General features: G+C 40.8%; 1 protein-coding gene across 1 annotated transcript; it reads left to right on the top strand.

Moving 5' to 3' along the window:
• Positions 1-367: 367 nt before the first annotated feature.
• On the top strand, positions 368-14,513 carry cp (ceruloplasmin). Its single transcript, XM_085386632.1, has 24 exons — positions 368-687; positions 2,336-2,580; positions 2,675-2,887; positions 3,147-3,320; positions 3,462-3,553; positions 4,670-4,832; positions 4,924-5,062; positions 5,152-5,291; positions 6,410-6,550; positions 6,637-6,681; positions 6,783-6,997; positions 7,546-7,696; positions 7,848-8,060; positions 9,539-9,743; positions 10,287-10,426; positions 10,623-10,751; positions 10,972-11,078; positions 11,163-11,218; positions 11,317-11,388; positions 12,869-12,960; positions 13,068-13,207; positions 13,291-13,347; positions 14,085-14,190; positions 14,278-14,513. The coding sequence occupies exons 1-24, from the start codon at positions 527-529 to the stop codon at positions 14,301-14,303; spliced, it is 3,222 nt and encodes a 1,073-aa protein (XP_085242758.1). The 5' UTR covers positions 368-526; the 3' UTR covers positions 14,304-14,513.
• The last annotated feature ends 1,550 nt before the right edge of the window (positions 14,514-16,063 follow it).

Below are 16,063 nucleotides of genomic sequence, written 5' to 3'. Positions count from 1 at the left end.
ACATTTACTCAAAAGTCCACTTTTACGTAATTGGCTAAATATAACGTCACTGGATTTTTTTGCTGAACAGAAAAAAAAACTCCGATTTGACACAGATAAGAATCTTTGGATTCTTAAACGAACGATGTTGATTTTTAAAAACTTTATTTTGAGCTGTAGTGAAAATCTACAAGGGAGTAAATGATGAAGGTTAAGACTAATCTCTTGGTGTTTGGATTTACGAGAACAAAACTGTTTGTGTTCTTATGCAAGTCTCGCCTGCTGATCGAACACCTGGCAGTCTGATGGTCAGTGACCCCTCGGTCCTGCTTGGCTGACCTCAGCCTGCGAGTCATCTGACGCAGTATAAAGACACAGAGCTTTAAACGTCGCTGAGACACACTGGTTGACAAACATCCAAGACTTTTAATTCTCTGCGCCGTGGGTCTTTATCTTCAAGTTCTGCGAGAGTATTAATAATAATTCAAATAAAACCAAGAGTCATCATTATCATTATCACCACTGTCAGCTTTTATTTTGGACAAAAATGCTGAGGCTGGATTTAAGGGCTGTTTTGCTGTTGTTTTGTGTGGTAACATGTGTTTCCGGGATGAGACGAGAGTACTTTCTAAAGATAGAAGAGGTGTCGTGGAACTATGCTCCAACTGGGATGAACATCATCCAAAACCGCTCAATCCAGGACGATGAGTAAGTGCGCACGATACATTTTCCATTTTATCACAGAGTCATAAATCAATATGAAATAAAGAATCAAAATGGGTACAATTAACCCCCCCCCCCCCCCCCCCCAACACGACAGGTTAATATTTGCTTCAACAGCAATTGACAGACAGGAATGATCACATATGGTCAGCAGATACTAATATAAGAACACAGTTATAGCCTACTGAACGCATTGCACTGCATATGACAATATATAAGTTAATATGAAGACACTGTGATGAAAAAATGGCAACTATATATTTATAAATGTACTTCTTGGATAATTTGGTATCCTGGTGTTGCTCATGCTGAATCACTGTCATGGGTTATTGGTTCTTTACGTGTACCATCACAGTGTTGGTACACGTGCTTCATCTTGTAGTCACAGGACCAGACTTATCAGCATAAAATCAGTTTTTGGTGATAAAAAACTACTTATTATTTATTATAGAGGTGGAGCGTAAACTTTGCCCGGTGCTTTTGCAGCTGGCCTTTTGCACGTGTATTTGTAGGAGTTTTTCTTTATTTAATATTTAAACGAATCATGCAAAATTGATTCATTAAGTGTTATTCATTTGGAGCGAGAGGAAGGCTTGGAGCTGTTAGAGCAGTGTGAAAATTTTTAATCTGTCCCGTAACCCTTTCTTATTCCCAGAATCTCAGTTGTGCTCCTCTATGAAAACCTACTGGGCTTGTTACGAAATGATGAGAATCGAGCTGATCTGAACTTCACACGTATACAAAAGAGTTGTGTATACGTTGTTTTACTGTTAGCCAAGTTACTTTTTATAGTGAGCTGATAAGTTTGAAGTCTGACATTTTTACCCAATAAAACGTCTCTGCATGTCTTTCCTCGACAGTCACTCTGTATTTTTTTTCTGTCTTTCTTTACTTCTCTATGTCACCGCTGTTATATCACATATTGAAATGTCTGTCGGGGAATGTATGAGTGTGTTGGATTAAATGGTAAATGGCCTGCATTTGTATAGCGCTTTTCTAGTCCATAGGACCCCAAAGATTAATGTCTACATCTTGCAATAGCCTACATAGCAGGCTTTTCATATGCATCTCTACGCACAGCCTCACACAGCGCGCGTAACGGTGTTACTCAACACGTTGTCATCCCGACGCGTTGGTACGTTATGCTGTGGGAGTGAGAACGGTCTCGTTACTCGATGCGCACAGTCACGCAGTTGAGCACTTACTAACACTATCATCATTAGCACTCAATTGTGTTTTATGTTCTTCTACACATCATATATCTTATTACAGATTTCGGTGTATTTGGGAAGTGTTCGCCAAAGTGCAGCCTTTCTCTTGGATAAATCGCGCTCCAGTCTCATATATTTTATTTTATTCATATATATCAAAGCATAAGCATATATCAAACATATAGATTCTTTTCCAGCTTCCCCTCTCTTATCTCATTTGCGGTGCTATTTCAGGAAGAAAGATCCTGCGCATTTTTGCCATTGGGACCTTAACCTTTTAGTAAATCTGACCCATGATGTCATTTGCGGAAAAAAGAGTGTTAGAGACACTCAGTCTCTCTAGAAGCTTTACGTGTTTTAACTTACATAAGGACACATACACAAAACCACTCTCATGCATCTCTGCCTGAACCCCTCAACAGAGAAGCCTCCGTCTTTTTAAAGAGCGGTCCGCAGCGTATCGGCTCAACCTACAAGAAGGCTGTTTATAAGCAGTACAGCGACGCCACCTACAGGACAGAGTTGACAAAAGCAGAATGGCTGGGTTACCTCGGACCTCTGTTGATGGCTGAGGAGGGCGATACACTGATTGTCCACCTGAAGAACACGGCGTCCAGACCTTACAGCGCCCACCCACATGGTCTGAACTATACTAAAGGCAACGAGGGTGAGAAATGCACAAACGGACGTACTACTAGAGTGGAGTGGAAAGGTTAACACATGCGTGTGACTGTGACTGTGTTTGTGGGTTCACTCCTCAGGAGCACTCTACCCAGATGGCACGGGTCCAGAGCTGAAGCGAGATGATTCGGTACCTCCTGGTCAAACAGTGACCTATGAGTGGACCCTCGCAGAATCCCACAGCCCAACATCACATGACAGCAACTGCATGACCAGATTCTACCATTCCCACGTCAGCCCGCCAAAAGACATCAACTCAGGGCTGATAGGGCCCCTCATCGTCTGTAAGAGAGGTACATTTACTCCACTAAATTTACTTAAGTACAACTTTAATATATTTTATTTATAGTCCAGTGTCTTTCAGAGCCAAACATTCTACCTTTTACTCTTGTTAACATTATGTAACTATGTTTACATTATAGATTCATAATAGAACACAATAGACAGTTTTTAAAAACGTGTTTATTTTTATATTTATATCTATTTTTCATCCCCCTTTTCTTTTGTATTGTAAAGCACTGCCTGTCTTTCTAAATGTCCTCTCCTCTGCAGGAACTCTGGACTTACATGGCGATAGTTCAGCAGACTACCAGTATGCTCTGCTGTTCATGGTGTCAGATGAGAACTTCAGCTGGTACCTGGATGAAAACATCAGGACATACATCACAAATCCTGCCAGAAACCTGAAGGAGGACGAAGACTTCATTGAGAGCAACAAGATGCATGGTGAGAGGAAGCATCAGAATCAGAAAGACTTTATTTATCCCAATTAACATATCATGCTAACAATTAGCATATCACCAGCATGCACGCTTACAAGCTTGCATTTGCATCCCTGCACCATTTTACCCTCGCTATGTATTACAGGTATTAATGGTTTGCTGTATGGTAATCTTCGTGGACTGAGCATGTGCCAAGGCAACAAGATCCAGTGGCATTTGTTTGCATTAGGCAATGAGGTAATCTATGTTATATTATCACATCTCTATTCTTAATATTACTGTTACAGAGAATATTTTCAAAATATTCAACTGAGCATTTAATCTAAACATTTAGTTCAATTTATAATGTTTACAAACATTTAGAAGAACAGGTTGGTTCTTTTAGGGGGTTCCAAAGTGGATCATTTGCCTCTATCTCACCCTGTTCCCTGCTCACACTGACCCTCCTCTTTCACTTTATACATGAATCTTCTCTGTTGTCTTCCTCTTTCTCTCCTGCCTTTCCTTCCTCTGCACACGTCCATAATATCTCCATCTCGTCTCTTGAACTTTGCCTCCAAACAGCTTAACCTGAGCTGTCCTTCTGATGAACTCATTTCTAATACGGTCCATTCTGGCCACTCCCCACAAAAATCTCAACACCTCCAGCTTGGCCTCCTGTCTTTTCATTAGTGCCACAGTCTCCAAACCATCCATCACAGCAGGTTTCACTACTATCTTGGAAACCTTCCCTTTCACTCTTGCTGCTATCCTTCTGTCACAAATCACCCTGGCACTCATCTCCAAGCACACTCCACCCTGTCTACACTCGCTTCTTCACCTTTCTTGTGTGCTGTCTGTTGTTTTGGATGGTTGGCTCCAGGTATTTAATTAAACTTGTCCATCTTCCCTCCCTCTACTCCTTGCATGTTCACCTTTCCACCAGCCTCACTCTCATTAACACACATGTTTCTGCTGACATTCCTCTTCTCTCCACCTCTCCAGGCTCTCTTCCACCTACTTTCAACTCTCAGGAGACAGTCTTTCAAAGACAGAAGGGGCTGTGGGCATTATCCTAATTGTTGCTAACTAAACCATGAGACACCTGCAAATACAGTCAGTCTCACAGCTTGTGCTTTCAAAGGTTCAGCTTTTTTAAGGATTTAAGTTTGCCTTGCTGAGACTGTTGCAGAAGTTTTCTACTGATAGTCTTTAATCAGATAAGGTTCAAGTTTAATAAAAATGTGAGCATGTGTTACTTTCTGTGGTACAGATTGCTTTCATTATTATTATTGCTAGTTTCAGAATTGCAAAAAGGATTTCTAGTACATTCACCTCCTTGTGTAACATTATTGAAATATTATTTATCTACAGGTGGACATGCATTCAGTCCATTTCCATGGTCAGATCCTGACCACTATGAACCATCATACAGACACAATCAGTCTTTTTCCTGCTTTGAGCACCACAGCGGAAATGGTAGCTGACAACCCAGGACACTGGCTGCTGGCATGTAGTGTCAATGACCATCTGATGGGTGAGATTATGAATTACAATTCAGGGAAGGATACATTTCTGCACACCGATTAATAATGTATTCAACATTGTTTTTTTGTGCTTTTGTCCAGCTGGAATGCAGGCTTTGTTTGAGATAAAGAAGTGCTTCCCCAATGTCCACAAGCCCCGGCCTTATGGAGAGCAGCGACAGTACTTCATTGCCGCTGAAGAAGAAGTTTGGGACTATGCTCCTACAGTGCCTACAGATGGGTTAGTTACTGTACAAACTGACAGGAATGTAGAGGACTGCTGGTCTGCAGAGATCTTTCTTAATTTGAACTTTGCTTTTGTGTGAGCAGTGCGGCAGAAACGTTTGTAACCCGAGGTCGAAACCGCATTGGAAGCCGCTATAAGAAGGTTCGCTATGTGGAGTACACTGACAACACCTTCATGACAAAGATGCTCCGCAGCCCAGAGGACCAGCACCTTGGAATTCTGGGTAATTCAAGCTTGCGTGGTTTTGGAAAGTTTGATGTTGCTAAAATCTGAAAACAACAACAACAAAAAAAACAAACCCAAAACCCAGAAACGAAACCCACCCACACACACACACACACAGACACACACACACACACACAGACACACACACACACACACACACACACACACACACGCACGCACGCACACACGCACGCACACGCACGCACACACACACACACACACACACACGCACGCACGCGCACACACGCACGCACGCACACGCACGCACACACACACACACACACACACACACACACAACAGAGCTTCTCTGGAACAAGTAATGAAATCATTTTTTGATTTTAATAAAGTGAGACAATAATTAGAGCAGCCAAGTGCCAATGTTAAAAATAAAAACACAAAACAATCCAGTTGTTTCTTAATTAGTAATTACCGTGGCTCGGTGCTGTCATTGATCAGTAAGTTACGGCCTCGCTTTATTTAATCAGTTTGACAGTTCGCTCTAAGCAAAGATTACATCAAATTTCAGAGTTCATTCATACTGTAGCGTTCCCATATGTTCTCAAGAACCAGACATTTTGATCTCAGTTTGTCCGTTTATTCGGTAACACAGGCAACTTCGGGGAGAGTGCTCTCATACAACACCTCACTTCTGCCCCGCACAGTCACACAACAACATGGACCCCCCTTCCCCTTCCTGCACACATTAACTCCCTTTTTTCCTGCAGCACAACCAAACATGTATCTTAAAGAAATAACAACAGTGTCAACCTGTCACTGTAAAATAACATTTAACCATCGTTACAATACCTTTCGAGCTATTGCGTTTGCAGACAGAATGACACAAGCGCACAAACGCTAACAAAACCACAACTGCCTCAGTTAATTACAGGTTTTTTGAATGAATTGCTTGCCAGAAATAGAGTTATTGCAATTCAAAAGCACAGCAGAGTTGTGGAACATTTCCAAAAACTGCCTTAACTCATATTTGAACAAACTCATTTGGTTTAGTGTCTTAAACCATGTTGATAATCCCTCTAATTTTATGAGCTGTTATTATTAAAAACTATATTGCACCCTTACAGCATCTTATGCACGTTGCACGTTAATGTTTCCAGGTCCTGTGTTGAAGGCTGAAGAGAAAGACACTATCAGGGTGGTGTTCAAGAACAAAGCCAGTCGGCCTTACACAATACAACCTCATGGAGTACAGTACAGCGTGGAACAGGATGGCACACTGTATCACAATGAGTTGGAAGGTTAATGCATGTACATTCATAAGTAATGCTATCAGTGTTAATATCTGTTTCATCCATCTGAACTCCTCTTCTTTTCCTCTCTTCAGAGTCTTATACAGATAAGAAACTGCAGGAGCTGAAGAGGCTGCCAAGTAAGTGGAAGTCTGCAGTTGGAGTACCATTTAGCATTTTGTTGATGCTGTTATTATTGCTAATGAGAATTCGCCATTTCTCTGTGGAAATGCGTGAGTAGGGGTGGTGACTCCTCCCCCTGCTGCTCTGGTCAGACCTGGGATGGTGCACATCTATGAGTGGATGGTGCCTGTAGGTGCTGGACCCGTAGAAGGGGAGGCTGACTGTCTGACCTATCTGTACTACTCTGCTGTGGACCCTGTTAAAGACACCAGCTCTGGACTGGTGGGGCCACTTCTCATTTGTCGACCTAAATCGCTGAAGAAGGGAGTACAGGTGAGAGGAAAGACAAAAAAAACCCAGCAAGTCAACATATTGTGTGGTTCAGGTTACAGAGCAAGTTACATCCTCCTGAATTTGGTATTATAAAGGTAGATATATTTGGAATAAAATGATTCACACCAGGCTGTGCAGTGGACATATAAATGTTTTTTAAACTCAAATAGAATTATCAGTAAATTACACAGAAAATATTGATGACACAGGACTCGTTCTGCTGGCCTGAAACACGTGTCTTGTGTTAGACTGAAAAAATGTTGCAGTTTCTTATAACAAAAAGAATGAATCTTCCTGACATCCTGATATTCCTGACAGTGGCATCCAAAGAGGCGGATCGTCTTAAAATCAATAAAATGTGCTTTTGGCTTTAGTCATCGACTATCCACGGCTCCTGTCTCCAGCCTGGAAAATCTCTTCCTAACCTGAGTGTTCAGTCCCACTCTAACATCACAGAAAAGAAAAAAAAACAATGTTTTGTGGCCTTACTGGATTAATGAAGCAAAATCTGACACATCACCTCTTCACCTCTCTCTCTTTTCATGCAGAAAAACTATAATAAAGAGTTTCACCTCATGGCCACTGTATTTGATGAGAACCTGAGCTGGTATCTTGATGACAACATTAGGACTTTCACTACTGCTCCCAACACTGTCAACAAGGAGGACGAGGGCTTCATCGAGAGCAACAAAATGCATGGTGGGTACAGTGTGAAGTTTCATTTTAATCACCATGTAATAGTTAAATTGGGGACAGCTATTATTATCAACTAATGTCCCTTTACTGGCTCAGCAATTCACCATAACGTACCTAATCTCTGTGTGTAATATTTCTGTGAATTTCTTTTTAGCCATCAATGGGTTCGTGTATAACAATCTCCCAGGGCTGACCATGTGTAAGGGCGATAAAGTATCATGGCACCTGTCAGGACTGGGGTCAGAGACAGACATCATCAGTCTCTACTTCCAGGGCAACCGTTTCATCTATGAGCAGAACAGACGGGACACCATCAGCGTATTCCCTCACATCTCACACACTGTCACTATGGAGCCGGACAGCATGGGTATGGAGCTTTGAACCCTTATTTATGTTGTTCTGTTTAGTTACACTTTAGGTGTGGCCCATGCATACAAAAAAGTAAAAGCCCAAAGTTCAAGTTCAAATGAAATATAGAGGAAGATGGGTTGAATTGATTTATTGGCAGCTACAGCAGCTGCCAATAGGAAACTTACATTAATCATTTGAAAATGATTGACACTACTCTCTTTTATTTTAAACAGAATGGCATCACAACAAAACAGATTAAACTTAATTAAAAATGTCCGACTATCTGCTGGTCTGACCTAGCAGACACATGGATTTACCTAGATGGGTGATGTCAAAGATGCACCCTGTGGGCCAGAACTGGTCTAATCAAAGGTCCACTGGATACTTTTTGAAATAAATAAATAAAATATAAATAAAACTGAATTGAATTGAAGTTGCCATGACAGCGGTGTTAAGAACCATTGAAGTGGACATGAAACACTAAATGTATTAAGGTTAATTTATCCCATGAGTGCCATGTCTGTGAAGCTGGGTTTAATAAATAAGTGCTTGAAGTTACAGTTTCTAGAGCATGTGTAGCGCCGTTTTGTCCGAGTAAAGAATGTGACATCACTGGGTTGGTCTAGTTGGCTGTTGCTATCAGTCTTACATTAATTTATTAGCTAACTACAGCAGCGACAGAACTGATAATTCAGTGGAAAACAAGACTAAAACTAAAAATCAGTCGAATGACCTTCATGCAATTTAATCCCCAGTTCTACTGAGGTTCTGTCTTTTCCCAAGCAAATGCAAACAGTTTACAACATATCATATTACTATGTGTGCATCATGCCATGAATAGAAGTAGGTTTCCTACCGAAGCATGATTAGGAATCTTAACATCCATCAGCATGAGTCACTCTGATACATAAGCCTGAATCATTGCTGAATTTACATTTACAGCCTTCTTACTCAAAGACATTACCCTGAGGAAATGTGCTTAAGTCAGGGAGCTATGCTGGTGCATTTCTTTGATTTGTGACAGATTAGCATACACATATCCATTGATGGCTGCACACAAACATGCACACATTGATTTGTGACAGTAGGTTGCAGTTCTTAGTAGACTGACTCAGGGCACAAAAGCTAAAAGGTACTGTTGAAATGTTACATATTTTTAAGGCATCACAGACTGTTCATCATTTGTTTTGTTGGATAGTTCAGTAAATGGGAATGATTTCAGTAAACATGAAATACAATTACCCTTACTATGACCTTGGCCATTAAATCTTCAAGAAGTGTTGAGTGAGAAGACTTGAGAGCTAATTCCAAAAAAAGGACAAGTGTCATGATTTGGTGCATTGCAGACTGAGCTAGGAAGGTAAAAAAAAGTGTTAAGAAACAACAACATTTGGACAAAACAACAAAACCAGAGAATTTAGTCAAAAGAGCACATTTGTAAATCCAACAGTCACATTGTGTGTTACCGTATCTGCGTGTGTGTATGTGTTTTAGGTCAGTTTGAGGTGGTGTCTGCTACAGTGAACCATTACCGTAATGGGATGAGGGCCAACTACACGGTAGAGAAGTGCAGCATACTTCATCGTCAGAGTGAGATGATGTTACATTCAAAAACCTACTACATCGCTGCCATGGAAATAGACTGGGACTACGCTCCAAACCGCACCTGGGAGGTGGAGATGTTCCGCGGCATGGAGAGGTATCAGCTGTAGGGCACGAGCCTGAGAGCTGCCGTGGAAACAAATACAGTATACCAGCAGCACATATATGTAACTCTTGTGCGTCTACCTTTATACAGTATACATTATGTGTTTATTTTATGAAGCTTATGAAACATCACAGAAAACAATAACAAATTTAGTAAAGTTTAGGGAAAAAAGTGTCCCATTGTTACATGAGAATGCTCATTACTCTAAACATGCAGACTCTGAGTATCTTAATGCCTTTTATGGTAATAAACTGCTTTTGGACATTACAATAGGAACACAAAAATAACAGTGACCAACCAAACAGATGTCAGTATTATATTATAAAGTTTATTCTGTATATAGCAGAGCACTATACTATTTTTAGGATATGAAACTGTCGTAGATTGTGGTAGGAGCGCTGAGAAAGAATTAAATAGTAATGCTGGCAAATCGAGTTTTCTTTGGTTGCCTCTTATATAACAGTGAAAACTTGTTATAGTGGAACTGCAGCTGTTTTAGTAAATCAAAATGTGTTGGTGACTCTCTTGCTGCAGTCCTGCCCCCGTCTTTCTGGACAAGCAGGGTGGATTCATAGGCTCTCGTTACAAGAAGGTCGTTTACCGACAGTTCACCAGTGACAAGTTTACCAAACAGGTCGAAAGAACCGCTGACATGGAGCATCTCGGCATTATGGGTGAGTATATTGAAGAGACCACTGACACATACTGTACAAATTCATATTTTTCCATAAAGTTTTTGAAGCTCTGACGAGAATATATTGTTGGTGCAGTAAAAGCCACTGATTGTGTTACATATTGTAAATAACACATGATTAATCGTGTAACGTCTTAAGCTCCAGTTGGTACTTAAAACATTTGCCTTCTCTTTAGGTCCAATGATTCACGCTAATGTTGGAGACAAAGTTAAGGTGGTTTTCAAGAACATGGCAACCAGACCTTATTCCATTCATGCACACGGAGTCAAAACAGAAAACCCCAGCGTCCACCAAACCCAACCAGGTACAGAAATGCCTAGAAATAATAGAAGCGGATGGAACAAAGGGACACAATCAATAAACAATTTCAGTCACTGTGGAACTTTTTTATGACTTCAGCAGAATAAATGTGTTTTTTTGAGAACATAGAAAGGGCATACAGTATTCCCTCTCTAATGGATCATGCCATGTTCTTAATGTATAAATGGTGTCCAAAACATTGAAAACTACAATGTGTTTCTCAGGTGAAATTCACACCTACTACTGGTATGTCAACAAGAACACTGGACCAACAACAGAGCAAGAGGAGTGCTCTGTGTCAGCGTACTACTCTACTGTTGATGTTGCAAAGGTACGATGATGTAGGCAAGATCAAACACAGCACAGGCAATAACAAGTACTCACAGACTTACATGTTGTCCCCCTGCCCCTCCAGGACCTTTACAGCGGACTGATTGGTCCATTAGTCGTCTGCCGCCGTAGTTGGGGCAGGTGAGTATCTACATGTTCTGCTTGATGTACAGCACAGCACACATTCTGTTTATGCAGTACCACATAATAAAGTATGATAAAATATTTGCGTCTTCCAGGACTTTAGGACTGAAGAAGGAAGTGGAAGAGTTTGCACTGCTTTTCCTGGTTTTTGACGAGAATGAGAGTTGGTAAGTAGCAGATAGATTCCCTTTGAAACCTCTGCTTCCTCTATGACACAAATTTGAAGTAAAAGGATCCAACCCAATTTCTTAATTCCAATTCAAAATTACATAATCCTCCTTAAATTCACATGCTTGCAAACTCACGGAGGGTAAATCAGATGGAATGGGTGCAGCTGAGTTATGAGAGACAGGTGACATCAATCAGGAGAAGACACTTGAAAGTAAAACACAAAGCAAGGTAACTACAAAAGCAGAGTGGGACATGAACACCATAACTGAAACACGTGAAGACTGACACATGAATCAACAGAACAAAGGTTAATACAGCCATTTTTTTTTTTTTTTTGCCTTAGCTGGCTCGACAAAACCTAAAATTCCAGTAAGAGATAACAAGTATTATGATGGTGGTCATCAGCTTACCCTGTTAAGCAGTGATTTCCGCTTCAGGCTCTGTATGCACTCTGCGCATTTAAAGGGGCGTTTCACAAGCCACGTGACTTCTCAAAGGAGTCCACACAAAACGATTCCCAGGAGTGTCCCCTCCTGATAACTAGAGATGTTATCAGGTGATAAAATGCTGATAACATTACAATAAATTACAAATTTATGGAGATTGATTGTGCAGAAAAAACATCGCTCTTTAAAGAAAAAAAAAAACTTTACCCTGCACAGAGCTGTAAAATAAACATTTAAATTCAAGTTAACTATTTTATCACCGATTGAGCCTCTGTTTGTTTGTTAATAAGTAATCATAAGAAGTATATCAGTATGATAAGTAATTATTAGTTAATTATTATTAATTATTATTAGTTTCTTTTTTATGAAACAGAAAACTCTGACTTTAAACTCAACACAGCTCACTAAGCCATTAATCTCACTTTGTAGGACAGTCCTCAGGAGGACAGTGACTACTACTGCAAATTCATGAACCAAACCCCAAAAAACAAAAAGAATGAAACCCATTCCTAGAAAATCACAAGGTGATGGGGCGACCGTAGTTTATGTGGTTGGGAAGCTCATCTGTAACCGGAAGGTTGCCGGTTCAAACCCCCAGCTCTCTCTGTCCTGGTCGTTGTGTCCTTGAGCAAGACACTGTACCTTACCGCCTACTGGTGTTGGCCAGAGGGGCCGATGGCGCGATATGGCAGCCTCACATCTATCAGTCTGCCCCAGGGCAGCTGTGGCTACAACTGTGGTTTGCCTGCACCAGTGTGTGAATGTGAGAGTGAATGAATAGTGGCATTGTAAAGCGCTTTGGGTGCCCATATAAATGCAATCCATTATTAAAGAAAAAACAGAGCCTCAGTCACAAAAGAGGAAATAAAAACATCGATCCAACACTAAATACGCAAACAGAATTCTAAAACAGAAGCAGAGATCCACTCTGAGGACCAGGACAGCAGGATATGATGTTTAGCTGAATTTTCCTGCAGCGCCGCCTGAAACAGGAAGGGCTGTATATTTATGACTGCTGCTTAAACTACAGGTATCTGGATGAAAACATCAGAGCGCAGATCAGGAACCCTCGCCCAAACTTAAAGGATGATGAAGACTTTATAGAGAGCAACAAAATGCACGGTGAGACAAGCAGACACGTACAAAAGGATTTTTGAACGTTTTTGTTTTTTCATCTACACATAAAAATATATATTTTTTCTTTACAATGTGTGCATGTTTGTGTGCAGCCATCAATGGATATGTGTATGCTAACCTGAATGGTCTGAACATGGAGGTGGGCGATAAGGTGTACTGGTACCTAATGGGAATGGGCAATGAAGTGGACATACACACAGCACACTGGCATGGCCATAGTGTGGAATATAAGGTATATAGAAATGATTCAAAAATACCCTCTCACACAATCACACAGTATATAAACGCAGTTCACAAATGCTCTTTTCTCTGCAGCTGGGTGGAGGTGCTCACCGTGCTGATGTGTATGAGCTGTTTCCAGCCACCTTTCAGGTGAGATTTCAAAGGAATGGCTTCTTTTAAGAGCTGAGTCTTTCCTCTTTGACGTTAAGGTCTGGTGTGTTTCACTTTAACACTAGCATGAAGGTGGATGACTTTAATTGCATGTGGTCAACCATCCAAAGGAAGAGAGAAGAGAGGTTATGAAGAGAGTGCAAGCAGGGAGGAGTGGGCGGAGATGAGTGAAAGTTAGAGAGACACGGCTGAAATGCACTAAATATACACATAAGGTAACAAGGAAATGGCACACAGGATGGAGACACAGCTGAACCTAATTAGACAAGGCAACGGGGAAGCAAAACCAGATATGTGAAACATGGAAACACAAGACCTACACAATAAAACAGGAAACTGGGGAACATGACACAGGAGTGAAGAATAGGCAGACGAGAGACATGTTGGACCGGGGAAACATGGATAAACCACAAGGAGGAGAAACAAGACACAACACACATAAGCACAAACACAGAATGGGGGCAAAGACATGAGGGGAGCCTAAATGTACAACGGTAAACATGGTGGTAATCCTGAGGTTATTCTAAGAATAATAAACCATCACACAACAAGTCATAAAAACACAAGAGACACAAAAAGCTGGGTCAAAAGCACCCAGAACCATGACAACCACCTTAAAACACAAATTCTAAGCAATTTATCCAACAGAATTAGGAAATTGAACTCTAATTGTTCTGCTATTGAGTCATGTAATTTTCTATCTACTTTCTTTTCAGACAGTAAAGATGCGTCCTCAGTATCCTGGTACCTGGCTGCTCCACTGTCACGTCACAGACCACATTAAAGCTGGCATGGAAGCCATGTACACTGTTACTGAAAAACGTAAGGAACCAGTCTGAGCAGAAAAATTCAGGCAAATAAAAACGAGGATGCTGTGTTGGTGATAACTTGTTTGTTTGTCTTTGACAGCAAAGAAGAGTGGAATCTTTGGCTGAAGGAAAAGTGAGAGACGAGTAAAAGGACGATGTCAGTGCCTCAGTTTACTAAATGCCTCCGTTAATGATGCATAGCAGAAACTTAACATGGAATCAAGCATTACCAACAGTTATTGTATAATAAAATGTCTTTTTTATAATCATTTTTGCTCAGTAACTTTTCTAAAGACTGCCAGACTGTAGTGAAAAAATAATTAAAAAATAAATTTAAAATCAAAGTTACTGTGTTTGGGTCTCAGTATCAGTACCAGGGGACACTGTGGCCTTACAGTTCACATTTATGGAGCCATCAGTCACAGTTGTCAAGATTGTCTGTTTGTGTGTGTGTGTGTGTGTGTGTGTGTGTGTGTGTGTGTGTGTGTGTGTGTGTGTGTGTGTAGTCTTTCCTTTTTAAGTATATGATTTGGTAATTGTGTTTGACAAAAAAATATCTGATTTGATGAGATTATCAATTCGATTCGATTCAATTCAATTTTATTTATATAGCGCCAAATCACAACAAAAGTCGCCTCAAGGCGCTTCATAGATACAGAGAAAAACCCAACAATCATATGACCCCCTATGAGCAAGCACTTTGGCAACAGTGGGAAGGAAAAACTCCCTTTTAACAGGAAGAAACCTCCGGCAGAACCAGGCTCAGGGAGGGGTGGAGCCATCTGCTGTGACTGGTTGGGGTGAGAGAAGGAAGACAGGATAAAGACATGCTGTGGAAGAGAGACAGAGGTTAATAACAGATATGATTCAATGCAGAGAGGTCTATTAACACATAGTGAGTGAGAAAGGTGACTGGAAAGGAAAAACTCAATGCATCATGGGAATCCCCCGCAGCCTATGTCTATTGCAGCATAACTAAGGGAGGATTCAGGGTCACCTGGTCCAGCCCTAACTATATGCTTTAGCAACAAGGAAAGTTTTAAGCCTAATCTTAAAAGTAGAGATAGTGTCTGTCTCCCGAATCCAAACTGGAAGCTGGTTCCACAGAAGAGGGGCCTGAAAACTGAAGGCTCTCCCTCCCATTCTACTTTTAAATACTCTAGGAACAACAAGTAGGCTTGCAGAGCGAGAGCGAAGTGCTCTAATAGGGTGATATGGTACTACAAAGTCATTAAGATAAGATGGGGCCTGATTATTTAAGACCTTGTATGTGAGGAGCAGGATTTTGAATTCAATTCTGGATTTAACAGGAAGCCAATGAAGGGAAGCCAAAACAGGAGAAATATGCTCTCTCTTTCTAGTCCCTGTCAGGACTCTTGCTGCAGCATTTTGGATTAGCTGAAGGCTTTTCAGCGAGTTTTTTGGACATCCTGATAATAATGAATTTAAGTAGTCCAGCCTGGAAGTAATAAATGCATGAACTAGTTTTTCAGCGTCACTCTGAGACAGGATATTTCTAATTTTAGAGATGTTGCGCAAATGGAAGAACGCAGTCTTACATATTTGTTTAATATGTGCGTTGAAGGACATGCATGTCCTGGTCAAAAATGACTCCAAGGTTTCTCACAGCGTTACTGGAGGCCAAGGTAATGCCATCCAGAGTAAGAATCTGGTTAGATACCATATTTCTAAGCTTTTCAGGGCCGAGTACAATAACCTCAGTTTTATCTGAATTAAGAAGCAGAAAGTTAGCGGCCATCCAGATCTTTATGTCTTTAAGACATTCCTGCAGTTTAACTAATTGGTGTGTGTTATCTGGCTTCACAGACAGATAGAGCTGGGTGTCATCTGCATAGCAGTGAAAATTTATGCTATGTCTTCTAATG

The sequence above is a fragment of the Rhamphochromis longiceps genome, linkage group LG17 (assembly GCF_057381845.1).
Source record: "Rhamphochromis longiceps isolate RC_006_pf linkage group LG17, R_longiceps_female_GT1.1, whole genome shotgun sequence".
Taxonomy (NCBI): domain Eukaryota; kingdom Metazoa; phylum Chordata; class Actinopteri; order Cichliformes; family Cichlidae; genus Rhamphochromis; species Rhamphochromis longiceps.
The sequence above is the reverse complement of the archived record's forward strand: the minus strand, read 5'-3'. Positions and strand labels throughout refer to the sequence as shown.